The 25,990-nt window shown below is 35.7% G+C and overlaps 1 protein-coding gene across 15 annotated transcripts in view; it reads left to right on the top strand.

The window, feature by feature from the left end:
* WDR33 (WD repeat domain 33) overlaps positions 1-25,990 on the top strand; it is a 117,222-nt gene that overhangs the window by 55,107 nt on the left and 36,125 nt on the right. For 10 of the 15 annotated variants that reach the window (XR_014079826.1, XR_014079825.1, XM_081581113.1 and 7 more), the window contains 6 exons: positions 1,174-1,401; positions 2,569-2,637; positions 3,216-3,320; positions 5,538-5,633; positions 5,764-5,915; positions 7,608-7,705. Coding sequence is in view for 12 of the 15 variants with exons in the window: in XM_081581113.1 (XP_081437239.1) it covers positions 1,198-1,401; positions 2,569-2,637; positions 3,216-3,320; positions 5,538-5,633; positions 5,764-5,915; positions 7,608-7,705 (724 nt within the window). In the remaining 3 variants the exon portion in view is untranslated. Of the gene's footprint in view, positions 1-1,173; positions 1,402-2,568; positions 2,638-3,215; positions 3,321-5,537; positions 5,634-5,763; positions 6,274-7,607; positions 7,706-12,857; positions 13,024-14,476; positions 14,818-18,602; positions 19,548-25,990 lie in introns of those variants that run through there. The other 5 variants (XR_014079827.1, XM_081581119.1, XM_081581121.1 and 2 more) reach the window with 5 other exon arrangements.

The raw sequence follows: 25,990 nt of genomic DNA on the forward strand, positions 1-25,990 counted from the left end.
TATAGAAAAATAATCATTGCTCTTTTTGAAACAAAAATGCAGAAATGCTAACACCCTTTATGTATTTTTCATGATCTGATTTTTAAAATATGCTTGAAATGTGTTTTTAAATCATGCACATTTGTATTATTGGAATGTAAATTTAATTGGAAGGCACTAAAGTTGAAAAACTAAGCCCCTAACATTTTTTCTTCAGATGTTAGCCTAATATTGCCTGTATAGAAATGTAGATGTACATGCTGAGAAATACGTCTCTATGGTAGTTACTTTGAGCCTGAAATCAGATAGACAGTTTTAGCATTCATATGAAATAAGATAGTTCATTCTAGTTTTTACACTCATCCTAAGAAACTTAAGAGGATAGAAATGAAGCTTAAGTTTGTTTGTTTTTTTAGTGACTCTTGTATAAAATGAGGGTCTTATAATAAACTTAAAATGATCTGTTTTATTATCAAACATCTGATGAAAACTTCATTTTAAAAATGTGAACAGTTCTTAGTGATTTTACCTTCCTTCCCTCTGCAGTTTAGCCACCCCACATGTGCAAAATACTTTCCCCAAGCTCTTAAAAACAGATGTTTCCTTCCACCAGGCTAAATTTTACAACAAATACTTACTAAATTATATATTTATTCTTTTTTGGGGGGCTGTGCTGGGTCTTCATTGCTGTGCGTGGGCTGTCTAGCTGGGGCAAGCGGGGGCTAACATTGCCATGCTCAGGCTTCTCATTGCAGAGCACAGGCTCTAGGGTGCATGGGTTTCAGTCATTGCAGCACATGGGCTCAATAGTTGCAGTTCTTGACTCTGGAGCATGGGCTCAGTAGTTGTGGCTCATGGGCTTAGTTGTCCCATGGTATATGACATCTTTCTGGACCAGGGATTGAACCAGTGTGCCCTGCATTGCAAGTGGATTCTTAACCACTTGACCACCAGGGAAACCCCCACAACAAATACCTATTAGCACTTAATCTGTGAATTGACCTTTTTCAAATTGTAACTGGTTTCTGCCATTAAGTGAAATAGTTCATTTTGTAAATAGGTTGACTAAAAGCTAGAAATGATGCATATTAGAAAAAGGTACAGGAGTATAAAAAAATAGTTCATTGAAAAATGTTTTCTGGTAGTGTTATAGTGCTGACATATTTGTAGTGAAAGTACTTTTTCCTTTCCCAGGTGTCATAGAACGAAAACATCGCCATGGCTACAGAAATTGGTTCTCCTCCTCGGTTTTTCCATATGCCAAGGTTCCAACACCAGGCACCTCGACAGTTGTTTTATAAGCGACCAGATTTTGCACAGCAGCAAGCAATGCAGCAGCTTACCTTTGATGGAAAACGAATGAGAAAAGCAGTAAACCGAAAAACCATAGACTATAATCCATCTGTAATTAAGTATTTGGAGGTAAGTTCAGTTAATGTGCTTCAGATGACCAAACTTTGGTTTTTTAAAAAGAAAAAAGTTTTAAAGTGTAGGGTAATGAGTATACCTGTGTTTTTTGAATTAGGAGGATGAAATAACATTTCAAATGAGGCCAGTCACCTCAATTATTTAAATAGAGTACTGGGTGGTCCCCCCCCACCCCCCCGAATGCATGAATAATCTCAAAAAATTTTAAAGACTCTAGTTTAAAAATAGACTTTGTTCTAAAGGTTCACAACATATATCAGAAGAGAGTACTTTGGTTCCAATTTTAAAGCACTCATTAAACCTGTAGTGTATATAAAATGTTAAGAGATTACCAACATAAGGATATTTGTATGAGAACATGTGTTCAGAATAGTGATGTCTATGTCCAGTATGCTGGACTCTCCAAGCCCCTCAAGGAAAGGGACTCTATTTACTTAGAGGGTTGAGCACCTGCTACAATCTTCTTGGGTGAAGCTCTGATACAGCGTATGAAGGCAGAGTAGGGGGTCTACCCTAAACCTGTGTCAGCTTGACGTATCTCCCTTATGAGTTGTTTATTTATTTGTCTTAACCTTTTTTAAGTCTCTGATTTGCTTTTTATTACCATCTCCACTTTAATCGGATTTTAGTCTGTTTTGCTTCCTATGAAGAAAATTTGTCTACTTTTCATTACCTGAGACAAATTGCTAAAAGACCTATATGCCTATTGGGCATAATTAGTGTGTTGCAGGGACTTAGCAGAAAAATATTCATTCATAGGTAAAGATAGATTTAGGCTTTTTCCAATGTTTCAGTTGAAAAACTAGACTAAGAGAGTTCGGGAGGAGTTAAGAAAACCAAGACCAGGATAAGAATTGTTTTGTGCTGAGGAATTTGAAGGAATTGGGAATGTCTGTCTATGAGAATGTGTTGGGGTCAACGGCATCTGGGATGGTTGGTTGGGCATAATATGAGTAGAGAGGAAATTCTAAGCAATGTCAGTAGGAAAAGGGGGAAATCTCTTAAGATAAACACTATTATCTGTGTTTTAGAATATGGTGAAAAAGTTTTATTCTTCTTTTTCCCCATTTGATGACAGGTTACATTTTTGTAAATATTTACTTAAGTTTCAAGTTGAGTATAATTAGACTGTATATTGATTGATTGATTGATTTTTAACAGAATAGAATATGGCAAAGAGACCAGAGAGATATGCGAGCAATTCAGCCTGATGCAGGTTATTATAATGATGTAAGTATAAGATATGTCATACTAGCTTAATAAAAACCTCTTTGCTTGGACCTAGGAACTATGAGATCTCTAATTTAAACATGGACTTTTCTTTTTACATTTTTTTTCTTTAATAATTAAAACATTCCTGAAAGGATAGTGTATCTGCATAAACCATGTTTTTTTTTTTTTAACCTGCATTTAAATTTTTCTTTTAATCTGATGATGGATGAACTTTTGATTTGGGGCTTAAAGCAATGCTGTCCAGCAAAAGGTTGCATTGCCTAAGAGTCTTTGTAATAGAGAAGTTAATTTTAAACCTTGCTTGTTATGAATATGTTTAAGTGTGTTGACTTTGAGAAGTAATTTGGGAAATCTGGCACTTGATTTTATTGTTTATTTAGTAATAAATAATAGGCATTTAACTTTCCTGTACTTCCATTTTCTTCATTTAGTTACTGTAGACTAATATATTACAATACTGTCCTGTATGGTCCTGAATTTGTCTTTAAATGTTGAAATGATTACCTTACCATATCCCTGGTTTATACCCTGTGCATGATCAGAAGCTCTTTACATCTAATTTTCTTTTTTTGTAGCTGGTTCCACCTATTGGCATGTTGAATAATCCTATGAATGCAGTAACAACAAAGTTTGTTCGAACATCAACAAATAAAGTAAAGTGTCCAGTATTTGTAGTCAGGGTAAGTATTCTGTTTGATACTTTTTGGAAAAATTAATTTTGAAAAATTAGCCTGCAAATGTATTTAATAGGACAAAGAAAATGAAGCATTGTTTAAAATATATAACTGGGATAAAAATCAGTGTATTGCTTATATTTTTATTTTGGAATATCCAGTTTATCTGTTATATCCACATTTAGTAAGGTAGTACTTTTGGATTGCTTTTATGTTGCAATTTCTGTAGAATTCTCTCTGAGCTAGCCATGGATAGTATTGCAGCAGGTGTCTGACTTGCTCTTGAATAGAAATGTTTTGTTGCAATTGAGAGAACAGCATCTCAAGATGAATCAAAACTCTTAGGGTTACTAGGAAGGGAAACACCCAAGAAGAACTGAAGTCCAATGGTAGACCATAGTTGTCATCAATGAAGGTGCATTGTGGGTACTCAATACATTTTCGCTAAAATTTTTAAAATATAATATTAAATAGTACATTGACATGGTTCAAAATATTAAAATTTGAAGGGTTTGTGATAAAGAAGTCTTCCATCTCTGTGTCCCAGGCATCCAGCTAATATTCCTATAAATAATAGTATAATCTTTTTGTGTGTGTGTTTTGCTAGTAAGAAAGTACTTGTTGGTTAGCAGTATATCAAGTCCAGAAACATAAGATAGTTAATAGTCAAAGTTAAGCGAATAAGAATTGAAAAAATAATGGGACAGAGGAAAGACATCTGTGGCAAATGAGCGAAATAAGCAGGTCTTCTTATTAGATGGGTGTGATAGACAGCCCAGAGAACTGAGAGGGCTGGAAGAGATGCTGGCTTCAGCTCCATACAAATGTGACAGTCAGTCAGGCCTCCTCTTTGTTTCAGAGGCCTATTACAGTAGAAAACATTAGAAAAGGAACATTATTTGAATGGATTTTGTGTTAGTAGAGCCAACCAATTTGTAGTGTACTTTTGTATGGCAGAGGATTTGGTAAAAGGAGTATGATGTGCAGCTAATTTTAATTTCTTGTTAGCATAACACAGAAAACCTTTTTGAGGTGAATAGAATCTGAGCATTCCATGTCCTGTATCTTGTTAGATGGGCAAATTTCTCATTTGGGACTCAAGCTATAAGGTCTTAAGAAATTTGCACGTAGTAGAGACAAGTCCAGATTACAGGTGTTAAAGACATAAAGACTGTGGGTCCTGTGTCTACAGTGTGGTTGCCTGTGGTCTTTACTGAGTTGGGATCCATAGCAGATAACAGAAACTAGGAAAGTAGGATTTTTTAAAATAATCATCAAAATCGTGATCTTCGGATAAACAGTAAAAGGCTGGCTTGTCATGTGTATCTGTGTAATTTACCAAATAAACTTGAGTTCGTATGTCTCATCCTATAAGCACTCTTGTATTTTTCAGCCGTGTGTCACACTTTTTACAGTGGAAAGTAGGATTGTTGTATTGATATTTCTTGTGTTTACATCTATGGAAAATGTGTATAATCTGTCATAGAAACTTGAAAATAAAAGAAAAAGTACATTGCGTTTTGTGTTGATAAGCATATGTCACAGATTCCTTCAGAATGCAGATTGGGACTTTGAAATACTGGGGTACTGTTAGTCATGCCTCTGTTGTATTGCCTTTTTTTTTTTTTTGAGACTAGATTAACATGAGACTTGTCACTGCTTGATATTGTGAATGAAGAAGAACTTTATATGTATTGTACAGTTTCCAGGAAAATTTTGATAGCCTTGATTTCCTTAAATTGATTGTTCTACTGTTTTGTTTTGTTATTTTCATAAAACACTGGTAACTTTTCTTCCTGAATGGTCCACTAGCAGCTGTAATAAATCAAATTTTCACTCATTCAGTCTCTTGAGTTTTTCTGATGACTGACAATCTTATTTATTAATATGTTGATCTTCCATGTATTCTAGAAAAAGTAGATCTTCAGATATTCTGTTTTGAAATGCTCTTTAGGGTACCTAGGTGTGTGTAACTTAACAGGTAATTGTAATGCACTTACTCTTTTTAATTTACTTAATGCTAGAGCTAGAGCTTTCGTTGGACTGTGTTAATTTCTTTTCTGGCTAAGTATTTGCTTATAAATCTGAGCCATATTCTGAAGTGAAAGTATTGTCCACTTAATGTCAGTTGTTAGATATTTTATAAAGACTTTCTGAGTGTTCTAAAAATTAATTAAAGTTGTGGATTTGTGACCTTGTATAATTTCTTTTTTTCTTTCCCAGTGGACTCCAGAAGGAAGAAGGTTGGTCACTGGAGCTTCTAGTGGAGAGTTCACCTTGTGGAATGGACTCACTTTCAATTTTGAAACAATATTACAGGTAACAGTAATCATTAGATGGTAGCATCATTCTGTGTTATTGGTATTTTTAAACTTACAATTGGACAGATTATTGCCTTCCATCGTGTAGTCTTTGATATGATGTTTATAAATGTTTTGTGTTTTCACAGGCTCATGATAGCCCAGTGAGAGCCATGACTTGGTCACATAATGACATGTGGATGCTGACTGCAGACCACGGAGGATATGTGAAATATTGGCAGTCGAACATGAACAACGTCAAGATGTTCCAGGCACATAAGGAGGCGATTAGAGAGGCCAGGTTTATACACAATATACCATTTTCTGTAGTCCCTATTGTCATGGTTAAATTATTCTCTAAGTGTATTCTGGGTGCAGAGATGCATGGGTTCTGTCAGATTCTGGGAAACTTTTTGCACCCTATAAACACAATATTTTTCTTTGTTTTCACATATTCACCATTTTGCTGGCACTTTTCTGAAGTAGTGTTGTCCCGATATGAGCCTTTGCAATATGTTAGAGATGTATTGTCTGCCGCATTTTGCACTGGTTTTCTCTTTTCATTTATGGTTAATAATGTGTATACGTTATTCATTTTTATTACCTACTATGTAAGACAAGAATATTTCATTCCAAATAAAGAATTCAGTCTTTAATTATACAACTGAATAAAATCTAAAGCCTACAGAAAACACCTTCAGAGTTCTCACAAAATACAAGGGAAAAAAAAGGCTTAAGTGAAGACCTGGTTGGCTTGGTTATGCCACGACTTCAAAAGGAAAGTATAGTAGGGCTAAAAACTCTCCAAGTAACTCTGGATGTGGCAAACATTAATGGATTAATGAGCGGGTTCTTTCAAGCTTTGAAGCTGTAAGCAGACCATTGTCAAGAAGACCGTAGGACTTTCCTTCTGATTCACTGTTGATATTAGTAATGCAAATGTATAAGTGGGAGTTTAAAATATTTTCATTAAGTTGTATATTTTTACATATCAGTGAGATATGTATAGTAAAGATGGAAAAGAAAAAGTTTCAAAAACAAGCTTGAAGAAATGCTGCAGCTTCGGAAGAAAGCTAAGCAGTATTCTTTATGGTTGTCCACCCACACGAGGGAGGAGTTGACATCTTTATAGAAACATCATCCACTGTAGTCACTTGTTTCTACTTTCAGAATCTTAACAAAGACTTACTGGATAAACACACATCTGCAAAGACTGTGCCTTATTCTCCTGACTATACATGGAGTTTTCGAAAGTGGTCCTTTCTTAAGCATAAGGTTCGGAAGTTCAGGGGAGTTCTTAGAGTTAAATGAGAAACTTGATGGTCTTTTACAGGGAGGAAGAAATGGATCCCTCCTTTGCAGCATATTCTTTGGCTTTAAACAGTTGGAATGTCCCCATGTTAGTTTTCTTCAAAAAGTGTAACATTCATGCGATAACTTGCCTGAAAGAAGGTGTGAACATTTTCCACAAACCTTTTACATAAGTGAGAAACATCATATGAAGGAATGTTTTAACAACTAGTCTTTAAACAGCCTGCCTGAAACTTTTCAGCTTATCATTATATGAAGTTCAAAGCAGAAGCTGATGCTAGTTTTTTTTGAGCAGTATTCCTATGTGATTTTAAGAGACTTTACAGGAATATTGCAAAGAGAGTTTGTTTAGTTCTATGCTTAATCAGCTCTATGTTCTCTGTTGATACCATAGGAAATACTATACTGTGGGGAGTCTGGAGAGCATCAGTACTAATAGTACCCTCATTAAGTTCTCTGAATATTGATGATTGAAAACTAAGAAGCAGCTACTCTGAATTATTCTTTTGTTGAGTTACGTTTGTTAGCTGACAGCATTCTCTTTAAGGGCTTCTTCACTGTTGGATGCTCCCCTCTCCCGTTTATAACGCAGCACAGTGTTTTTATTTTTCCCTGTCTGAGAAGCACAGATGATCTGTTAAATGCTGACTTCTTTCCCCTGCTGTGTGTCTTCATGTAACAGTTTCTCACCCACGGATAATAAATTTGCTACATGCTCTGATGACGGCACTGTTAGAATCTGGGACTTTCTTCGTTGCCATGAGGAAAGAATTCTCCGAGGTACGTGTACTAACAGTACTGATTGGAATATTTAAATAGGGAAGGCATTTGTGGTTTAAATCATCACAGTACCACAATACCAGCTTACATCGTCATTCAGTTGTTTTACATACACACCATCTCAACCAGGCTCTTTAAAGAAACCTGAACTCTTTCTGGTTCACAATCACTTTTTGTCTATTTTTACTATTAATATTTTGAGCTATAAATTGAATACACACGCATTTGTTAGGGCTATATTCCTTTTCCTGCCTTGTACCCAGGATGGCTTTCTCTAACATATTGACACTATAATTTTATTTGTATAACTCACATTCTTCTGACATTCCTTTTTCAATAGGCATTAACCAAAGTCTCAGTAGCTACACTTCTCAATATTGGTGTTTCTGAAAGGAGGTAATTTTTCAGTATACCACATTTATACTACATGGCCCACTTGTTACTAAGTATTGAAGGTATTTTTATTTACTTTTATTGATTTCATAGTTATAAACTAACATCTGTGAATTACTGTATCCTAGAAAAGAAATCCATATTTTCACTTGGATTAACTTAGTTTTCTAAGGTGGGGCTGTTGAAATAACTCACAGTAGTATATCAACACCATTGATGTGAATTTAATAGTGTTAGAGTTAAGGAATTAACTGTGTTTTATCTATTCAATATAAATATTTACACACAAAACATTTACGTACATCTCAGTTGATTATTAACTAGGAAGGTAGTTTTCTCAGGTATTAACAAACAGTACATTGTCTTCCATACTATTGATTCCATTATGCCATAAAAGTATCATCTTCCTCTGACACATACATGCATAGTGAGAGAATGGGTGCCACAGACATTGGGTGTCAAGAAATTACTATTCAGAGATTGCCCTTTTTTGTTCAAGAGTTGGTGGAGTGAGTTATCTTGCTTGACTTGTTTCTCACACCTTTTCAGAGTTTTATTTACAGCATATAGAGTTGATGCTTTCTAGACAAGAAGTTTAGTGTTTATTTCAAGCCAGTATATTTGTTTAATCACAATTTTTAAACATTCCTGGCTTTGCACATTTTGTGGGTTTTATCCACAGTAATGTATTGTGATAGCTAGCATAAGGATATTGTACCTGTCCTATTGAAGGGGTGTACTCACGATGAGGTCATAATATTGACAACTTCAGAAACTAGATGGAGCCTTTGAAATCATCTAATCTGCGTTATTTTATGGATGAGCACCAAGACCCAGGAGATTAAGTGAAATAGTCAAGGTAAAATAAGTTCAGAGCCAGGACGAGCATCCTATCACTTGACACCTATCCTAATTCTGCTATGAGAAGTCTTAGTTGTTAAACAATGATAACTTTTTCTAGACTTTGAAAATCCTAAGAAATATAGAGGAAACCAAATAATTTTATGTATTGGTGAAATTCTTAAGGCCATTAATTTTACAATGGCCTAGTCTATAATAACCATGAAGTCTGATATAATACCACTCTGCATTTTGTATTAAATAAAGAAAAAAACTAATATAAGGTAGTGTTTTTAACCCCAAGTGCCAATGAAGTGTTACTCAGTTTTATTAATGAAACTGTTTCTAAACAGTGCTTAAGAACTTGATTCTTCTGAGATTTAGAGTGTAAGTTAGGTATTAATGAGCAGTTAAATATTTTCAAATTTGAGTCCAGGTGAATTTGGATAAAACTACGTGAATGCTGAATCATTACCTGTTCTTCATATAGCTTAAAAAACACACCAGTATCATGTCTATATTAATTGAGAGTGGAACTTTATATTTTATGTGGGTATTCTTGTAAGTTTTTACTATGAATATTTAAAAAGTGCACAAAAATGCAGTGAACTTCCATGTAGTTTTAGGATCTGTATTCTAGCTTATTCATGTTGTTGTCTTCCTGTAAACAGTATTATATTTGCTTTATGGTCATGACTTTTTTCTTAGTACCTTATTGAGTACATGAGAAATATAAATACAGTAAACCAAGTTAATTATACCACCTAAGTAGTACTTCTGGTAGTGGATCTGGTGTAGTAGATGGGTTGTTAGGTTCTAATTATCTGACAGAAAACTATCATTCCTCATTTTTCTAAATTTTCTGAATTTTAGACATAAAGTAACAAAACCAGTGTTGTCATAATTTTCCTATTCACTTGGTGGGTTGGAGATCAGGGGATTATGGAACTCAAGTTTTCTCAACGGATGAGGTGAAATTCTTAAAAAAATGAAGAGAATTTAATTTAGTTCTATTCATAGAAAATTGAATCCCAAAGTTAAGCAAATAGGAGGCTTTTAAAATGTCTCTTGTCCTTTATAAATGTACGATAGGCTCTATGACGTCAGGCAGGTAAGCACACGTCTATGGCATGTTAGTGTTGTGCATCAGACCATCACTTGGGATTCAGTTAAGAAAATCCAACAACATTTTGATTGAAGGGGATATTTGTGAGCACATAGTCCAACTGTTCATCAAATACTTTACTATATCATTCCACCAAACCATTTTTCTACTCACAGAACATTTTTAGTGATACAATATTTACTGTGTGTGTGTGGTTAGTCGCTCAGTTGTGTCCGAGTCTTTGTGACCCTGTGGACAGTAGCTTATCAGGCTGCTTTGCCCATGGGATTTCTCATGCAACAATACTGGAATGGGTAGCCATTTCCTCCTCCAGAGGATCTTCCTGACCTAGGTATTGAACCCAAGTGTCTTGCATTGGCAGGCAGATTCTTTACCACTGAGCCACCAGTGAAGCCTATACAATATTCACTACCTCACACGAACCTCTAAAAAGAGGTTGTTTTATGTAGCTCTAATTTTCAGAAAGTTCTTTCTTTAAATCAGAAGCCTGCTTTCTTATAACTTGTCCTGCCTTCTGGAACACAAAAAAATTAAATCTGAACTCTTCCACATGGCAGCCCTTCAAGTATTTGAAGACAGCTCTCATATCTTCTTAATGTCTTCTAGCTGTAAGCTTACAGGATCCCTGTGTGTGGCTGTTGCTGCTAAGTCGCTTCAGTCGTGTCTGACTCTGTGCGACCCCACAGACGGCAGCCCACCAGGCTCTGCCGTCCCTGGGATTCTCCAGGCAAGAATACTGGAGTGGGTTGCCATTTCCTTCTCCAGTGCATGAAAGGGAAAAGTGAAAGTGAAGTCGCTCAGTCATGTCCGACTCTTAGCGACCCCGTGGGCTGTAGCCTACCCGGCTCCTCCGTCCATGGGATTTTCCTGGCAAGAGTACTGGAGTGGGGTGCCAGTGGCAGAGGCCATTATATAATATGAGTACAGAATTTACAGTTGCTTTTTAGTAAGTGTCCTTACTGAGATTGTTCTTATACTTCTTGGAAAAAGACGTTACACAAGAAAAAATAATCAGTATTTTTAGTGTTTCAATGAGCATCAATCTATTGTCAGATTTGCTGCTTTGAGGTTGTCGTATTTGTTCCATAGATGGGAAAAGGAAACACTGGTGAGGTTGAATGTATTGCAGCATTGAGAAGTACCATGTCTATTCCCACCCATTTCCAGAGCATATGCAGATCAGCATAATTGACACACATCTATCTTTCTTTTCTAGTATGAATTACAGCACTCAATTTATGGACTGGGATTAAAATAACCTTTAAGCACCAAGAATACATAAGTCTAAATGAGCCTCTAAGTGTTTATGCACTTGACTTCAAGTGAAATAGAGGCATTAAAATCCATTTATTAGTGAGCATATATTGTATTTATGCTATCATAGGTAGAACACATTTTTAAAAAATAAGGTATGATGTCTTCCTACCCTCATGCTTCTTAAAGTTTATTTTCACAAACTTAAAATGTTGGGTATTGGGGGAAAGAGTCAATGAGAGTCTTAGAAGTGTACTTTTATCAATATAAAGTTAGAATCAGATCATTTGTGACTAAAATGAAAATGAGAAAGATTGGAGATACAGAATCAATAAGAATACTGTAGTTAATTTTAATGAGAAGCGAAATTTTATTTTTTTGTGCTTAGTTGTGTCTGACTCTTCGCGACCCCATGGACTGTAGTTTACCAGCATAATATACACTATTAAAAAGAATCCAATTTACTAGCTTTAGTATGCATTGTTTTACCTTCTTGATTTTAGCAACAGTAGCTGATACATTACACTTATTCTAAGTAGTCCGTTTAATCTTACCAATACCCCAATGATATAAATATACTTTATTTCACATTTTAGAAAAAAGTGAACTTCCCCAAGGTCATATAACTTGTAAGAAGTGAGGCTCAGATTTGAACTCCTCTTATCTCAACTCTAGAGTTCATACTCTGAAGCGTTATGTTAAACTTCCTCTTTTATGTTTAAAAAGTATCATCAGCATGGATGTAATAATGTCTTCCTGAGCTGTGATGATCAAATTGTAGAATAAAGGTTTTTGCAGGGAAAGAAGAGAAGTATTGGGTAGAGAGAACTATAGATTCTCAATTTTATTTTACCATTCTACTTTAAAGCTGTCCATATAGGATATAGGTTTTCAATCACAATGAATAGTACAAACTGCAAATTAGTTACAAACTATATACTGGGTTAAATAAATAAACATGGACATAAGGAGTTGTACTGAGGCTTACTCAGGAGGTAAGATTTGTTTTCAGTTTTAAAATACACCATTCATGGAGAGGAAATGAACCCCTGAGTATACACAGCATAAGAAAATAATACTGTTTTTGATAAGTCTCTCTGTATCTCTGCCTGACTGCATGTGACTGTGGTTCTTTAATGAGATAAGCCCCTCTGCGAAGATCTTTTGGTTTAGCAGTGTGTTTCTGAACTGTGTGAAGACATACTTACAAAGTCTTGAGTGTACAAAAAAGTCTCTGATGCTTTTTTATTGGTAATATTTTATTTATAATTGGCAAACCATGAAGTTTGCGATTAAGGGACCTTTATGTATTTGTACAAAACATTCCACAGAATCCTTTGTGTTCTCCCCAAGATGAAAAGCAAATACTGAGCTTCCTTTAAAGTAGCCTGTAGCAGAAGAACTCCTTTCACTAACATAGCATGCTTTAGTATTAAAAGAACTTAGGGCACATCTTATATAATCATCCAGTCAATCATGTGGGCCCATAAATATATTGGTTGATACCTGTTTTCCCTGTGTTTCCTTATTTTGAGGAAGCGTTTATTGAAGGCTCTTTTCCCCCTGCTGCCCTGAACAGACTGGATCATGGTATGTTTTCCTACATAAATAATTATCTGGGTATATCATGAGAGGGAAGAAGACTTAATATGTATGTCTAAAGCAAATTGTTTGAAGAAATTAGTATAGTAGGATCCTGAAATATTCATTTAATATGGTCCATTCATATTTTACAGTATCGTTTTAGGTTTTTATACTGAGCTTTGTTCTAACTCTGTACTACTTAAAATATTGCACATATATTCCAACAACTTGTTGAAAATAGATCTTGGCTTTCTTGGGATGCCAGGGCTGCACACTGTTAGAGGCATTCTGTGTTTTAATTAAGAGTCAACAGTAATTTCCAGACATTCTTTTGTGTATAACAAGTCCAATTTTTTGACAGCAACAGATCACTATGACTTGTCATCTGGGCAGTTTTTATCTTTGCATTTAGTAAATATTCTGTAATTGTATGCTTCAGTTTGAGTGAGGCTTAAGTTTCTGTTTGCCAGTGAATTAGTTACCCTCAAGAGCTCGGCTAATCAAGATTTTTATAGTTTTTAAAATTAAAATTCAGAACATTGGAAAGAGCTGATAAAAGTAAAGGTATAATATGCTTTTGGCATCTTCATTTTCAGTGGGTAGATCCTTTAATGAAAATAGTATAATTAAAATATGGTATCACCACAAGTAAGTTGTTTGACAGTGAAGGTTAAGTACCAAAACAAATACTGTTTTTTTCACAGTCACTTTCTTCCTTTACTCACTTTTATTATATATCTGAAAGCCATCTTAAAATTTGATTTAAATCAGATCTTGGGAATTTCTAAGAAGCACCTACAGTGCTGTGATCTCTTTATTTATAAAAGACTAAGAATTTCTATTTAAAGGAAGAAATGGTAGTTTCTTGGTCATTTATCCCTTTTTTTACAGATTGTGTCATAGAATAGTCTTAATTTGTCCAAAACACACTATTATGACTCAAAAATCAATCTGCTCAGGCTTCTTTTTTTTTTCTTTTCCAGTGAATATATTTTAATATAGTTCTCTCTGAGAGAACTTTACCTTCTTAGCCTGGTTTTAGAATGTCACGTTACTTGCATTATCCCAGTAAAGTGTATCTACTTTAATTTGATGTTTTTAACTATTGAGTTGGTTTCTGGGGAACCCCAAGAAGGGTCCAGTCACGACAAGGTGCCTTTGCGCAGGGATTGGTAGAGCTTCTCTACCAGCGTGCAGCCCAGTGTGCTGCTGTATGTTGGCCCTGCCCTGACTGTGCATGCCCCTTTGTAGTTCTGAACAGGCAAAGGTACAGATATTGTGTAGAGATACAGTTTAGGTTATATAACTTTAAAAGTGGCTGAGTTGCTGCTGTTCAAATCATAAGTATTCTGTCAACGCTAAAACAGTTAGGAAGTACTGAGGGAAATCAACATGAATGCAGACCAAAGAGTACTGAAGTGAAAGGCTCTCAGTCGTGTCCGACTCTTTGCTACCCCGTGGACTATATACAGTCCATGGAATTCTCTAGGCCAGAATACTGGAGTGGGTAGCCTTTCGCTTCTCCAAAGAATCCTCCCAACCCAGGGATCAAACCCAGGTCTCCCACATTGCAGGTGGATTCTTTACCAGCTGAGCCACAAGGGAAGCCCAAGAATACTGGAGTGGGTAGCCTATCCCTTATCCAGCAGATCTTCCTGACCCAGGAATCGAGCCAGGGTCTCCTGCATTGCAGGTGGATTTTTTACCAACTGAGCTATCAGAGAAGCCCAAAGAGTACTAAGGTGAGTCCAAGAGACTTCGTACTTGGGAGCTCAATATTTTATCTGCAACAGAAACTTCTTATATAAAACAAAAGTAATTTGTGATACCAGGAGTCACCAAAGGTTAGAGTAGTTGGTCTTAGTCCTGTAAAGCCTACTAGTTGCTTTTTTAGAATAAATAGTTTTAACTCTTACTCTTCTGAAATGAAATTTATTGATAATAACCCATACATATAAAACTTTTTTTAAAAAAGGTACCAGTGCACATCCAAACAGACTCTGAGAAGAAAAGTCTTTACAGAATGCTCATTAAGGGACATTACTGTTTCCGTTGAAAACTAGTGGTTTGGAATAGAAATAGGTCATGCTAAAACAACCCTAGTTTTATAGAATTACCAGAGGGGGAGATAAAGGAATTGTTTCAAACCATAGTCAGTCTTTTGAATTAATCTGTAGATCGTGGCATTATAGCTACATGACTGACTGGTATTTCCAAAAAAGTTCATTGGATGTTTGTTATCTGTGAGGCACGTATGCAGAAAGTGCTGCAAGATCCTTTACTTGGCCTCTCTCCTGTTTAATATTTTTTAATAAAGATGGCTTTTGCAAGTTAACAGGTGATTCACAACTATAAGCAGAAATTCTTATCTAGAGAGAATCTCTTGAATCTTATATTCAAGAAGATAGTGTCATGTTAAACTTAGTGAATAGAAAATTATTGTATAAAATTTTAAATGGAGATAAATGTAAAGTTCTGTATTTAGGTTTTCCGTCTCAATTCTGAAGTTTACTAGATTGGTATATGAGAGTTCATATAAAAATAACCATGGGTTTTAACTGATAAGTGTGAATTCTTGAGGTGTCATGCCATCCCTTGTAAAAAATGGATGTTTCAGAATGATGTGTGTGTGTGTTTAGTCTCTTAAGTCGTGTGCAACTTTTTTGTGACCCCATGGACTGGAGCCCACCAGGCTTCTCTGTCCAAGGGATTTCCCAGGCAAGAAGACTGGAGTCAGTTGCCCTTTCCTTCTTCAGGGTATCTTCCTGACCTAGGAATCAAACCCATGTTTCCTGCATTGCAGGCAGTGTAGTTAGATTTTACGACTGAGTCACCAGTGAAGTCCTTCAGAATGATGGGGCATAGTTATCATGGGAGATGATTAGAATGGAGAAGGATCTGGAAATCATGAGGAAAAGTATGGGGAAGTTTAGTATTCAGCTTGGATAAGAGAATCTGAAGAAAAATTTTTGTCATCTTCAAATATTTAAAGGCTTTTGTATGGGAGTAGGATTGGATTTATTGTATATAGCTCTAGAATAAAGGGGATAGGGAGAAAATTAGGACATCATCATGTGTGCTAAGTCACTTCAGAAGTATCCAACTCTTTGTAACCCTAAGGACCCTTTGCAACCCGCTAGGCCCCTCTGTCCATAGGATTTTCCAGGCAAGTATACTGGAGTGAGTTGCCATGCCCTCCTCCAGGGAATCTTCCCAACCCCAGGGACTGAACTTGGATTTCTTACATCTGCATTGGCAGGCTGTTTCTTTACCACTAGTGCCACCTGGGAAGCACTAGGACATCATATTTGGAGTTAATTATGGAATTTTTTTTTTTAGAAAGATAAGATAATGGGCTATTATGTGAGCTATTAGGCTTTTCCTTTGCTGAGATTTTGCCACATTTAGCTTTGCCAGCTGTCAGGGAGATTTTAGAAGGCACTGCTTTTTCAGGTGGATGGTTCTATTTGAAAATAATTAACCTGGATTAGATTGTCTGTTTCCTGTAGTTTCTTGTTTTAAGGCAGACCCAAAAGCTTGAAAGTCAAGCATGTGGATACATTCATTATCAAGGGTTAAAATGGGTAGGGTATGTCCCATGAAGAGATATTGCCACTTTGCTCTAAAAATACTTTTGGTAGGACGTTAGATCATTTAATTAATCCTATTGCTTGAAGTAGTAAATAGAGCCTCAGAGCCACCTCATGTTTTAAAAAATGTTTTAAAGTATTTATACTCTTAAATCATTATACATACACATATACAGTAAAGTATACAAATCTTAATTTTACAGTATGAGGTATTTTTACATACTTAAACATTCATCTGTAACCACCTCTTAGATCAAGATACAGAGTATTTTCAGCATTCTAATGATTCCTTCATGCTTCTTTTCCACCTAAGCCTTTTATTAAGTAGTTTAGACTGTCAAAGATATTTTCATTAAATTATTTTTCCTTTTTTCCCCACTATTCTTTATTTTGTCGATTTGTGGTTTCTGTCATCTCACCTTCTCTTGTGTACAGCTTTCTTAATTTCTTTTCCTTGATTTGTTTCTGTAGCCTTTTGAAAATGTCTTTTTAATTTTTCTGATTTTACTAGTTTTTCATTTTTACTAATTTTTCATTTACTAGTTTCCTGTTACATAACAAAACAGTTTATAAAGAGATAGTATTATGTATTAACACAATCACAGGCTCTGGAATCTGAATGTTGGTCACAGTTTTAGCTGTTAGCAGCTGTGTAAATCACATTGCTTTGGTATGTCCTCCTGTGTATAATGGGGATTAATAATAGTGCCGACCTTACTAAGTTGTGAGAATTAAATGGGTTAATTCAGAAGAAGCACTTAACTAGTGCCATAACAAGTGTTCAGTGAATGCTGTCAGTTTCAAAGCTAATTTCAAAACCTGTTTCCCTAGTTCTGCCTAGTTAAGGACAAAAATGGTTGTTTCAGAAGTGTATTTTACTTTTCTTGTTAAATGTTTTTCAACCATTGTCATTGGTGTTTCAGTAGTACAGGTTTTATTTACAGGTCATCCATAAATAGGAGCACTTGTTTAAACACAGTTGTCATGATTTTCTAACGTTTTCAGGTATAAAAAACTCAGCACTTAGAATTGGGTATTTTAGGATTCATATGGAAACATTTAAGGTATTCCCAGGGGCCTCAATGGTAAAGAATCTGCCTGCCAGTGAAGGAGACACAGAAGACTCAGGTTTAATTCCTGGGTCAAGGAAGATCCCCTGGAGGAGGAAATAGCAACCCACTTCAGTATTATTGCCAGAAGAATCCCATGGACAGAGGAGCCTGGTGAGGTACAGTCTGTGGCATCGCAAAGAGTCAGATGCGATTGAGCATGAACACATGGAAACATTTCAAGATTCTGTTTCGTTAGGTGAATTGAGTATCTAATGACTACCTACTGTTCAAGATTCTGTACTTGATTCTTCTGCTGATACACAGCATGATCTTGACACTTAAGCAGCATTTTCAACATTTCCCTAGTTCTTTTATTTCTTCAGATGTTTTGTAAATTGGCCTAGTCCCATGGTGAACCAATTCAGAGTGCTGAATAACTGAAAAATAACTGAAGTTATTCAGTCTTCACAGTTTATCACATTGCAGTAGACTGTGGTAATTGGTGTCTAGACAACTTCATCAAGACAGCATTTATTTTTCTCTGGGGAAAGAACAGGTTTTTTACGTATTGACCAAATTGATCACAATTTTAAACTTCAGACTCCATTTAGCAATGTAATAAAGTTGGGCGAGCTAGTGATAGCCCTAGTAAAATGTCATTTTTTGGGCATCTTTGATGAGTAATGTGACCAGCAGTAAGTTAGAAGTCTTGGGGAAAGAATATTCCACATACTTTTTGATCACAGTAGGCAAGACTTAAATACAGAAATCTGGTATCATTTGTTTGGGCTTCCTGATCATTCTGTGTCTCTATCCCATCCAACTTGGCGAGTGACAACGTACTGGCTGGGGTAAGGCTTATTTGCTGGGTAGGAGCTAAATCTTTATATAAGGTGAAGCAGATATGGGCCCAGTTGGTAAAGTGAGCAAACAGGATGATGTTATAGGACATATTAGAAGTTAAAGAGCATTGTAAGTTCCATGATTTATGAATGTAAATCCTGCTTCTCTCTTGAGGTCGTATAATACAGTGCTCACTTGTAATGTTCTCTCTGTAGGCCCTGTAGTGTTCTCCCCCAGCTAATGCCTGTACTGTGGGCCTTCCCTAGTGACTCAGATGGTAAAGAGTCTGTCCGCAATGCGGGAGTTTGATTTGATCCCTGGTTTGGGAAGATTCCCTGAAGAAGGAAATGGCAACCCATTCCAGTATTCTTGCCTGGAAAATCTCATGGAACGAGGAATCTGGTAGGCTACAGTTCATGGGTTGCAAAAAGTCACACATGACTGAGCCACTAATGCTGGATAGTAGGCCCTGAATGTTTTGAAATACTTCAACCAGAAGTTTGATGTTTTTAATATTTTACATATTTTTTGTAATGATCAAATCAGGTCATTTAGTTCTCAGAGATTTATGGAAACTATTTGATTTACATAGTTTTCAAGTGGTTTGTCAATCTAATTTTTGAGGATATTTTTAGTTTTACAGATTTAATGTTTTAATATATCATACAAATATAAATCACCAATGATATTCTGGGTAAAAATAAAAGGTTTATTAAAACATTCAAGAGTATATGCTAGGCAAGTTATTTGGTTTATTAAATTCTAGCAGAAACATCATTAAATGTTACATAAATGTTACTGTAAATAACCTTTTCAATTAAGTGTTTTAAGTGTAGTTTTTTCCTTTATATTTTGGACCATATTTTTAAAAAGGAAAATTTTCTGTCCTCCCACCATGAAGAAATAAGATGATGACACAGTTCTGATTTTGGAAATTGGATATTAGAGATTGAAGCCTGTGGTATGATGGGTATTAAAAGACTCACTATGTTAGAGGAGAATTTCAGTCCTGGTGGAGGCTCGCCAAGGACTGTGATGATTGAAAGGGACAAGGCTTGACACTGTTGTTAAGGTCTAGACTGTAAAAAGAATAGTAGTATTGTGATGTTTCCTTCATCATTATTTTACAGTCACATTTGAATAAATGTGTTAAAATCCAATGGGTGATTAATCCACATTCCTTGAAAGAATTAAATTTAGAAGAGGTTTACAGAGGAGGTTGGATTTCGGGAACAGTCAGCCTTCTTGGATTGCTTCTAATACTCTGGTACAAATGTTGGTGAAAGGATATAAAACTAAATAAAATGTAACATGAATATTTACCAATATTCCCTAAACACTGTGGACTCATATACCATGTGGACTCAAGGGAGACCACAAGCTTCCTTTTCCTACTGTAAGTTACACTGGCATTACATGCTTTTGAACATTTTTTTATTGATATGTAGAAGTGGTTTTTAACTGCATGATCCCATCAGATAAGTTTAAATCATTGCTTGTCCTGCTTGTTGAATAACTGGGTTTTCATGACCTGCAAAAAGTAAATCTGACAAGGGAAATCAGATTGTAACGTATGTAGCACACAGATAGAGAGCAGTGGTGGTGAAGACGTTTTTTCTCAACCAAAATGCCCACACAGTGCATGTTCCTAAGGAATGATGTGCCTTTGAAGACAGTGACTTTCATGTTTGAGATCTCAAGACTGAAGTTCCTGACTGTCTTCTGTGGCCAGGAAGAACACAGTAGACACTTAGGGAACTGCATGCATTTACCTGTGTCCCCAACCCTAGGGGACATGATAATCTTCCAGTTTTATCTGGAAAGTAAGTAATGGGTGATTTTTTTGTTTGTTTCGGTATATAGGGCTTTTTTTTTTTTAAAGCAGATTTTATAGTTGACAAAAGATATTTTCTGTTTTTTTCTTTGGTCCAGAGACTTCTTTTTTATTATTATTTATCCTCAGGTTCTTCAAGACTTAATAGTTTTTAACTTTTGTGTTAAACGTATAGTTATGAATAGATTAAAATATTTTTTGACAGAATCCTCATTTTAGTGTCTGTAGTAGATGTGTTTCTATTATAGAAACTTGTTTATTCTAAGTTGGCAGATTAATTCTTAGGAAAATAACATTCAGCTGCCAAGTGAGAGTTTTTCGCACATTTAAAAAAATCTTTCAGTGAGAAAGTACATATTAAAACCTTCATTTTCTTCTCACAGCTAACCTGTTATCCAGGTTTTTCCAGTAGTTATGATGAGCACTGTTGTTTAAAAAAAAAGCAAGCAAGAGTTATTTCTTTCACCTTTTCCTTATATACCTTTGGTTTTATTATTGCTGTGTATTTCCATGGGGTCCTTGGTTTTAAACTACTTTTGAATCTGTATGTATCCAGATACTTGCGCATGCCTCCACTTGAAATACTGCTCTTGATAAACTGCTGCTCATTCTCCTAATCAGCTTGGCTAGACGGGTTTCTCCTATGTCTTCTCAGTGTGACTGGCAGTAATGCTTTTTATCTTATCTGAATTCTTCAACACGTTTTGGCATGGTTTTGACATTAAAAGCAAAATGAAAGAAATCTTACACCAAAATCATCCCAAGTGGCCTTCCTTGTGAATAATGAAATGAGTATTAATAAGCCATCTTTTAGAGTCATTTTGTAACCCTAGAAGACTTAGTCTGTTTTTATTCTGCAATTAGTATTGACAAGTATACCTGCAGTCAGAGACCACCAAAAACATACCTGTAGTTTAACAAGTTGTATTTATTACTCGTCACAGCGAAGAACATAGGCCTTAGGGAATTTGAGGTGTCTCAGTAAGAGGATCTTATAAAGATTATGTTATAGGCTTTGGACTGGATAATTAGGACAAGGGTTTAAGGACGTGAGGGCTGTCATTCTTTTAGCATGAGAGAGACATTTGGTATTTTGTGGTTTGTGCAGGACCTTATGTTTATCTCACCTCATCATAATCTCAGAATGACTTAATTTAATACAGATGTTTAGTGAGATTGTCCAACAGAACAGAATGGTTTAGCTGTAATTGTCAGATCAGTTGGTAATAACATTGAGGCTTAGTTGTGAACATCAGATTAGTTCTCAGAGGACATGACTGCCCCGCCCCCCATAGCTTTTAAGTCCAAGTGACCTTTCATTATGTAGGAACCAGCTGGGGGAGGCCAAGATTTAATAGCAGTGACATATTGGGTCTGTCACTTGAACAAGCTGCATTGATACTGACAGGGATATTTTTATAAAACAGCAACTGGGAAGCTTGCCAGTTTTCAGCTGGTTATAAGTAGTTATAGGTTTCCCCCACTATCCTAAAGTAGGACACAGCTTACGAACAGATGTAAATCGAGACAAAGCATGGATGCTCATGATTGCAGTGCACAGCTACCATGGCTTGATGCAGAGATGCTGAGTGTAGTGCCTAAGGAAGGAGCTTGATGGCACCACTTTTGTTGTTCAGGGAAACCACTCTTCTATATTGGCTTTGCTGCAAAACTTGAATGCTATTGCTTTTTTGTAAAAGCAGAAATCCTCTTTGGATTTCCTTCTGTTAGCATTATTTCACAAGTTGAGGGTCTGTTTCCAGCCCTGTGTTGCACAAGCCCTATCATGCCGTTTTCCAACAGCATCAGTTTTTACTTAAGGTATGTACACTGTGTTTTTAGGTACACTGCTATTATACACTTAATAGACCACAGTGTGTGTGAACATATGCACTGGGAGAGCAGAGGTTCATGTAGTTTGCTTTATTGTGGTGTTCTAGAACCAGACCCACAGCATCTCTGAGGTATGCCTGTGCTAATGTAGGTCTTTCTTAAAAGTGAAGCAGTGTAAAGTGAACTTTGGAGAAGCAGGGGATACCTGTAGTGGGTAAAAACATGTTCTTTTTAAGAAATAAGATGAATAAACTTTTATTAATCTCTCTGGGGATACTAAGGGTTTACTCTACTAAATTTAATGTCTCAGGATTAGTTTTTTGTACTTCAGGAGTTCTGTCTTTACATCTGGGAAGAGTCAACTGTCTATTTTCTGTATTGTCTGTATTAATACATAGCCATATACATCAAAGGGATTGTAAAGGTTTTTAAGACTTAAGAACACTGTTTAGAACCTTACAATTCATAATTACAATAATTGTAAAATTCTTTATGAACTCTAAAGGCAAAAATAAAAGGACCATGTTTTTCATAACTCCACTCTAGTCATATTCATTGAAGGTCACTGAAAAGAAATTTATATTTATTCATTTATTCGTTCCTGTCTTCATGAGCAATACAAGTGAGAGCTGGAGATTTTTGGTTTAGAAGCATCTATTTTAATATCTTCATATATATTCTAAAGCAAGCACTGCATTATTTTTTTTTTTTCCCTCTTCCAAGTCTTTTTTTTTTAATATATTTTTTAATTGAAGGATAATTGCTTTACAGAATTTTATTGTTTTCTCTTAAACATCAACAAGAATCAGCCATAGGTACATCCATGTCCCCTCTGTCCTGGACCTCGCTCCCATCTCCCTCCCCATCCACACTTACAGGTTGTTACAGAGTCCCTGTTTGAGTTCCCTGTAAGCACTGCATTTTATAGTGCATAAAAAAGTATCCCTCTGATTCATGAGGTAGTTCTTACAGGTTTGTAATTTTAAAAGTGGTAACTTTTTAAAATCAGAACATCTGCTCATGCAAGTCTGGAGATAATCTTTTTAGAATTTGAAGGTCTTCAGAATAAAATTTGCCTCCCAGGAAACTGCAGAATAGGCTTTTTCTGTTGTGTTTTACCTTGAATAATAAACTAAGAGTATTTGCCTTAACACTGAATCTTTTTATCATTTGGTAACAGCTTAGTAAGTTTTAATACTAGAAAAGTTAGGTTTGTAATTAAGACTTTATTGAAAGTATGGAGCACATTTGGATAGTGTCACATGATAAGAGAATTCAAAATGTTTAGCTCCATTAGACAAGCAAGACATATTGTAGGTAAACTAGTCTCTTCATGTGATATTACTAGTTCTGCCATTGGTGTGTAGAATTTTCCTGTAGATACAAAGAATATAATCACATTTTGTCATTAAAATCTTCATGCTAGCTTTGAATGTTTATGAGAATCTCAAAAACCTTTAAGAATGAATTTAGATTGAAAAACTTTTGACATCTTAATGCTTTTAGTAGAGCAGTAGTAGCATAAAAAATATGGTTGATTTGGACCAAACTAAGGATGATAACTTTTCAAAATCAGGTTTTTTCTTAAAGACCATTAAACATCAAAAAATGTGTTTTAAAAAAAATGTGTTTAATTGTGGTTTTAAACACTCTATAATGAACTATTATTTAGATTTTATTTAATAAGTACAATAAATATTTTTGCATGGGAAAGAGTATTCCAGAGTTATTACAGGTTTCAAGATTGATAGGGAACTTACTATGGTACCATTTTTAATCTGTGTGTAAGTTACATGTAGATGCCAGAATATATCTCCTTGTAATTTAGGCACAAAGGTTTATGATATGTTCTCTTGATTTAAAGGTTTTAATCTGGGCAGCATCCCACTTTCATGATGCCCACAAAATTGACTCTTCCTGTTATTTACTGGAACCAGTAGATTTGCGTTTATGTTTTCTTTGTAGCTATCCACTTACCAGAAGTACCAGAATAGTACAAGTATACTATGTCTTTTCATAGTCGATGATGTGTGCAAATCTTATTTGTAATGTCATTTTTTTCTATAAAAAATGCAGGGGTAAATTCTCTGGTTTGTGTATTGTTACCTTTAAAATATAGGAGAATATAGTGTAATTGCTATTTCCAGTGGTTAAGGGACAAGGAAGAAGAAATCATTAATGTTACTGAACCTCCTTCTAGCTGCTCCAAAATTCTGGGTACAGTTACAGTTTCTACTTGGGCAGTCTTTGTTTTTCCTCCTCAGAGTACCTTAAACATTACTCACTTGAGAGCAGCAGGTCTGGCTTTGAATCCCAGCTCTGCTACTGGGCAGGTCAGTCTCTTCTGTACGCATTTCCTCCTCTGTAAAGTGGAGCTAATGATACCTACCTCACAGGGTTGTTGTGAGGGTTCCAGAAGTACACAGAAGGCACTTCTCATGTTGTAGGCTTGAAGCAAATGTTTGTTGCTAAAATTATATGTGCTAGGAAAGATGGGAAAAGCATGAAGGATATAAAGAACGTAACATTTAAGTTAATTTGGTTTAAGAGGAGGTTGAAATTGATTAGGAAAGATATTATAAAGGGTTTATTTATGAGGTGATTACTAGATCAAGAATTGGGATGGGTTATATAAGATTATCCTATTTCGGTAGTGATTCTTAGGTTTAGAAGTGTCATTGATAAAATTAATTGTATTGTAAGCCATATTTAAATAAATAACATTCTACTGAAATGGAAGTATGACTTATTTTTTGAAGCTTTATTTATATAAGTCCTCATACTTTATTTCCACTGTCATCTTAGAACCACAGCATTACCTTAAGGCAGTTGTTCACTTCCATTATTCCCCATGCACTGTCTCCAAAGTTCTGTTCTTTTCCTTTTTTTGGTTGCTTGTTTGGCTTTTGAATAGATACTATATTTGAATCTTTCCTGAGAATCACTGGGCTTCCCTGGTAGCTCAGCTGATAAAGAATCCGCCTGCAATACAGGAGACCCCGGTTCGATTCCTGGGTCAGAAAGATCCCCTGGAAAAGGGGTAGGCTACCCACCCACTCCAGTATTCTTGGGCTTCTCTGGTGGCTCAGCTGGTAAAGAATCCCCCTGCAATGTGGGAGACTTGGGTTCGATCCCTGGGTTGGGAAGATCTCCTGGAGAAGGGACCAGCTACCCACTCCAGTATTCTGGCCTAGAGAATTCCATGGACTATATAGTCCATGGGGTTGCAAAGAGTCAGACACAAATCACTAGCTGGTTTTTTTTAGTTCTGGTTAGGTAAATTTATATTTGGTGAATATATAAACTAGACTGAGATATTCCATAGATTCAGCAGAATATTCTTTCCCAACCTTATTACTACTAGGTTTGTAATATCTTGAAAAAATATAAAGGCCAAAAAAATGGTATATCTCTGTGGTGTGAGTTATTTGAGCATTTTAAATAAGATGTTTTACTTGAGATCGAAATCACATTCTCCAGTTTTAGAGATATTTATATAACTAGCAATGTGGTCACATTATAAGTCCTTATTCTGTTTTTCTTCAGTCTTTGATTTTCTCCTTTTATTTTTGCCTTTTCTGAAAATTAGTAGTAAATGAAAAATTTACTTCAAGCACAGTTAAGGTTGAGAAACCTTCATTCTGCCACATTACTTTATTTGCATTTGGTGTGATGGCTGAAGATGAGAATTAAATACCAGAAACTGAGAACTGCGTGGTCCCACACTCCTCACCATCACACTGGTCCCACAGAGTACAGACAGGCAGTGTTGCTGCAGATAGCTGGCTAACCAACATTTTCTCTCTGGGAAACACTGATGATACAACTTAGTGTGGTTGACTGGCAAAGAAATACATAAACTGTGGTTATGCATATACACAAATGTGTTCAAAATACAATCAAGAGACTGGAGCCCACTATCAGTATTTACCTTTT

The sequence above is a fragment of the Giraffa tippelskirchi genome, chromosome 3 (assembly GCF_054371585.1).
Source record: "Giraffa tippelskirchi isolate mGirTip1 chromosome 3, T2T-mGirTip1v1.2.pri, whole genome shotgun sequence".
NCBI classification, from domain to species: Eukaryota; Metazoa; Chordata; class Mammalia; order Artiodactyla; family Giraffidae; genus Giraffa; species Giraffa tippelskirchi.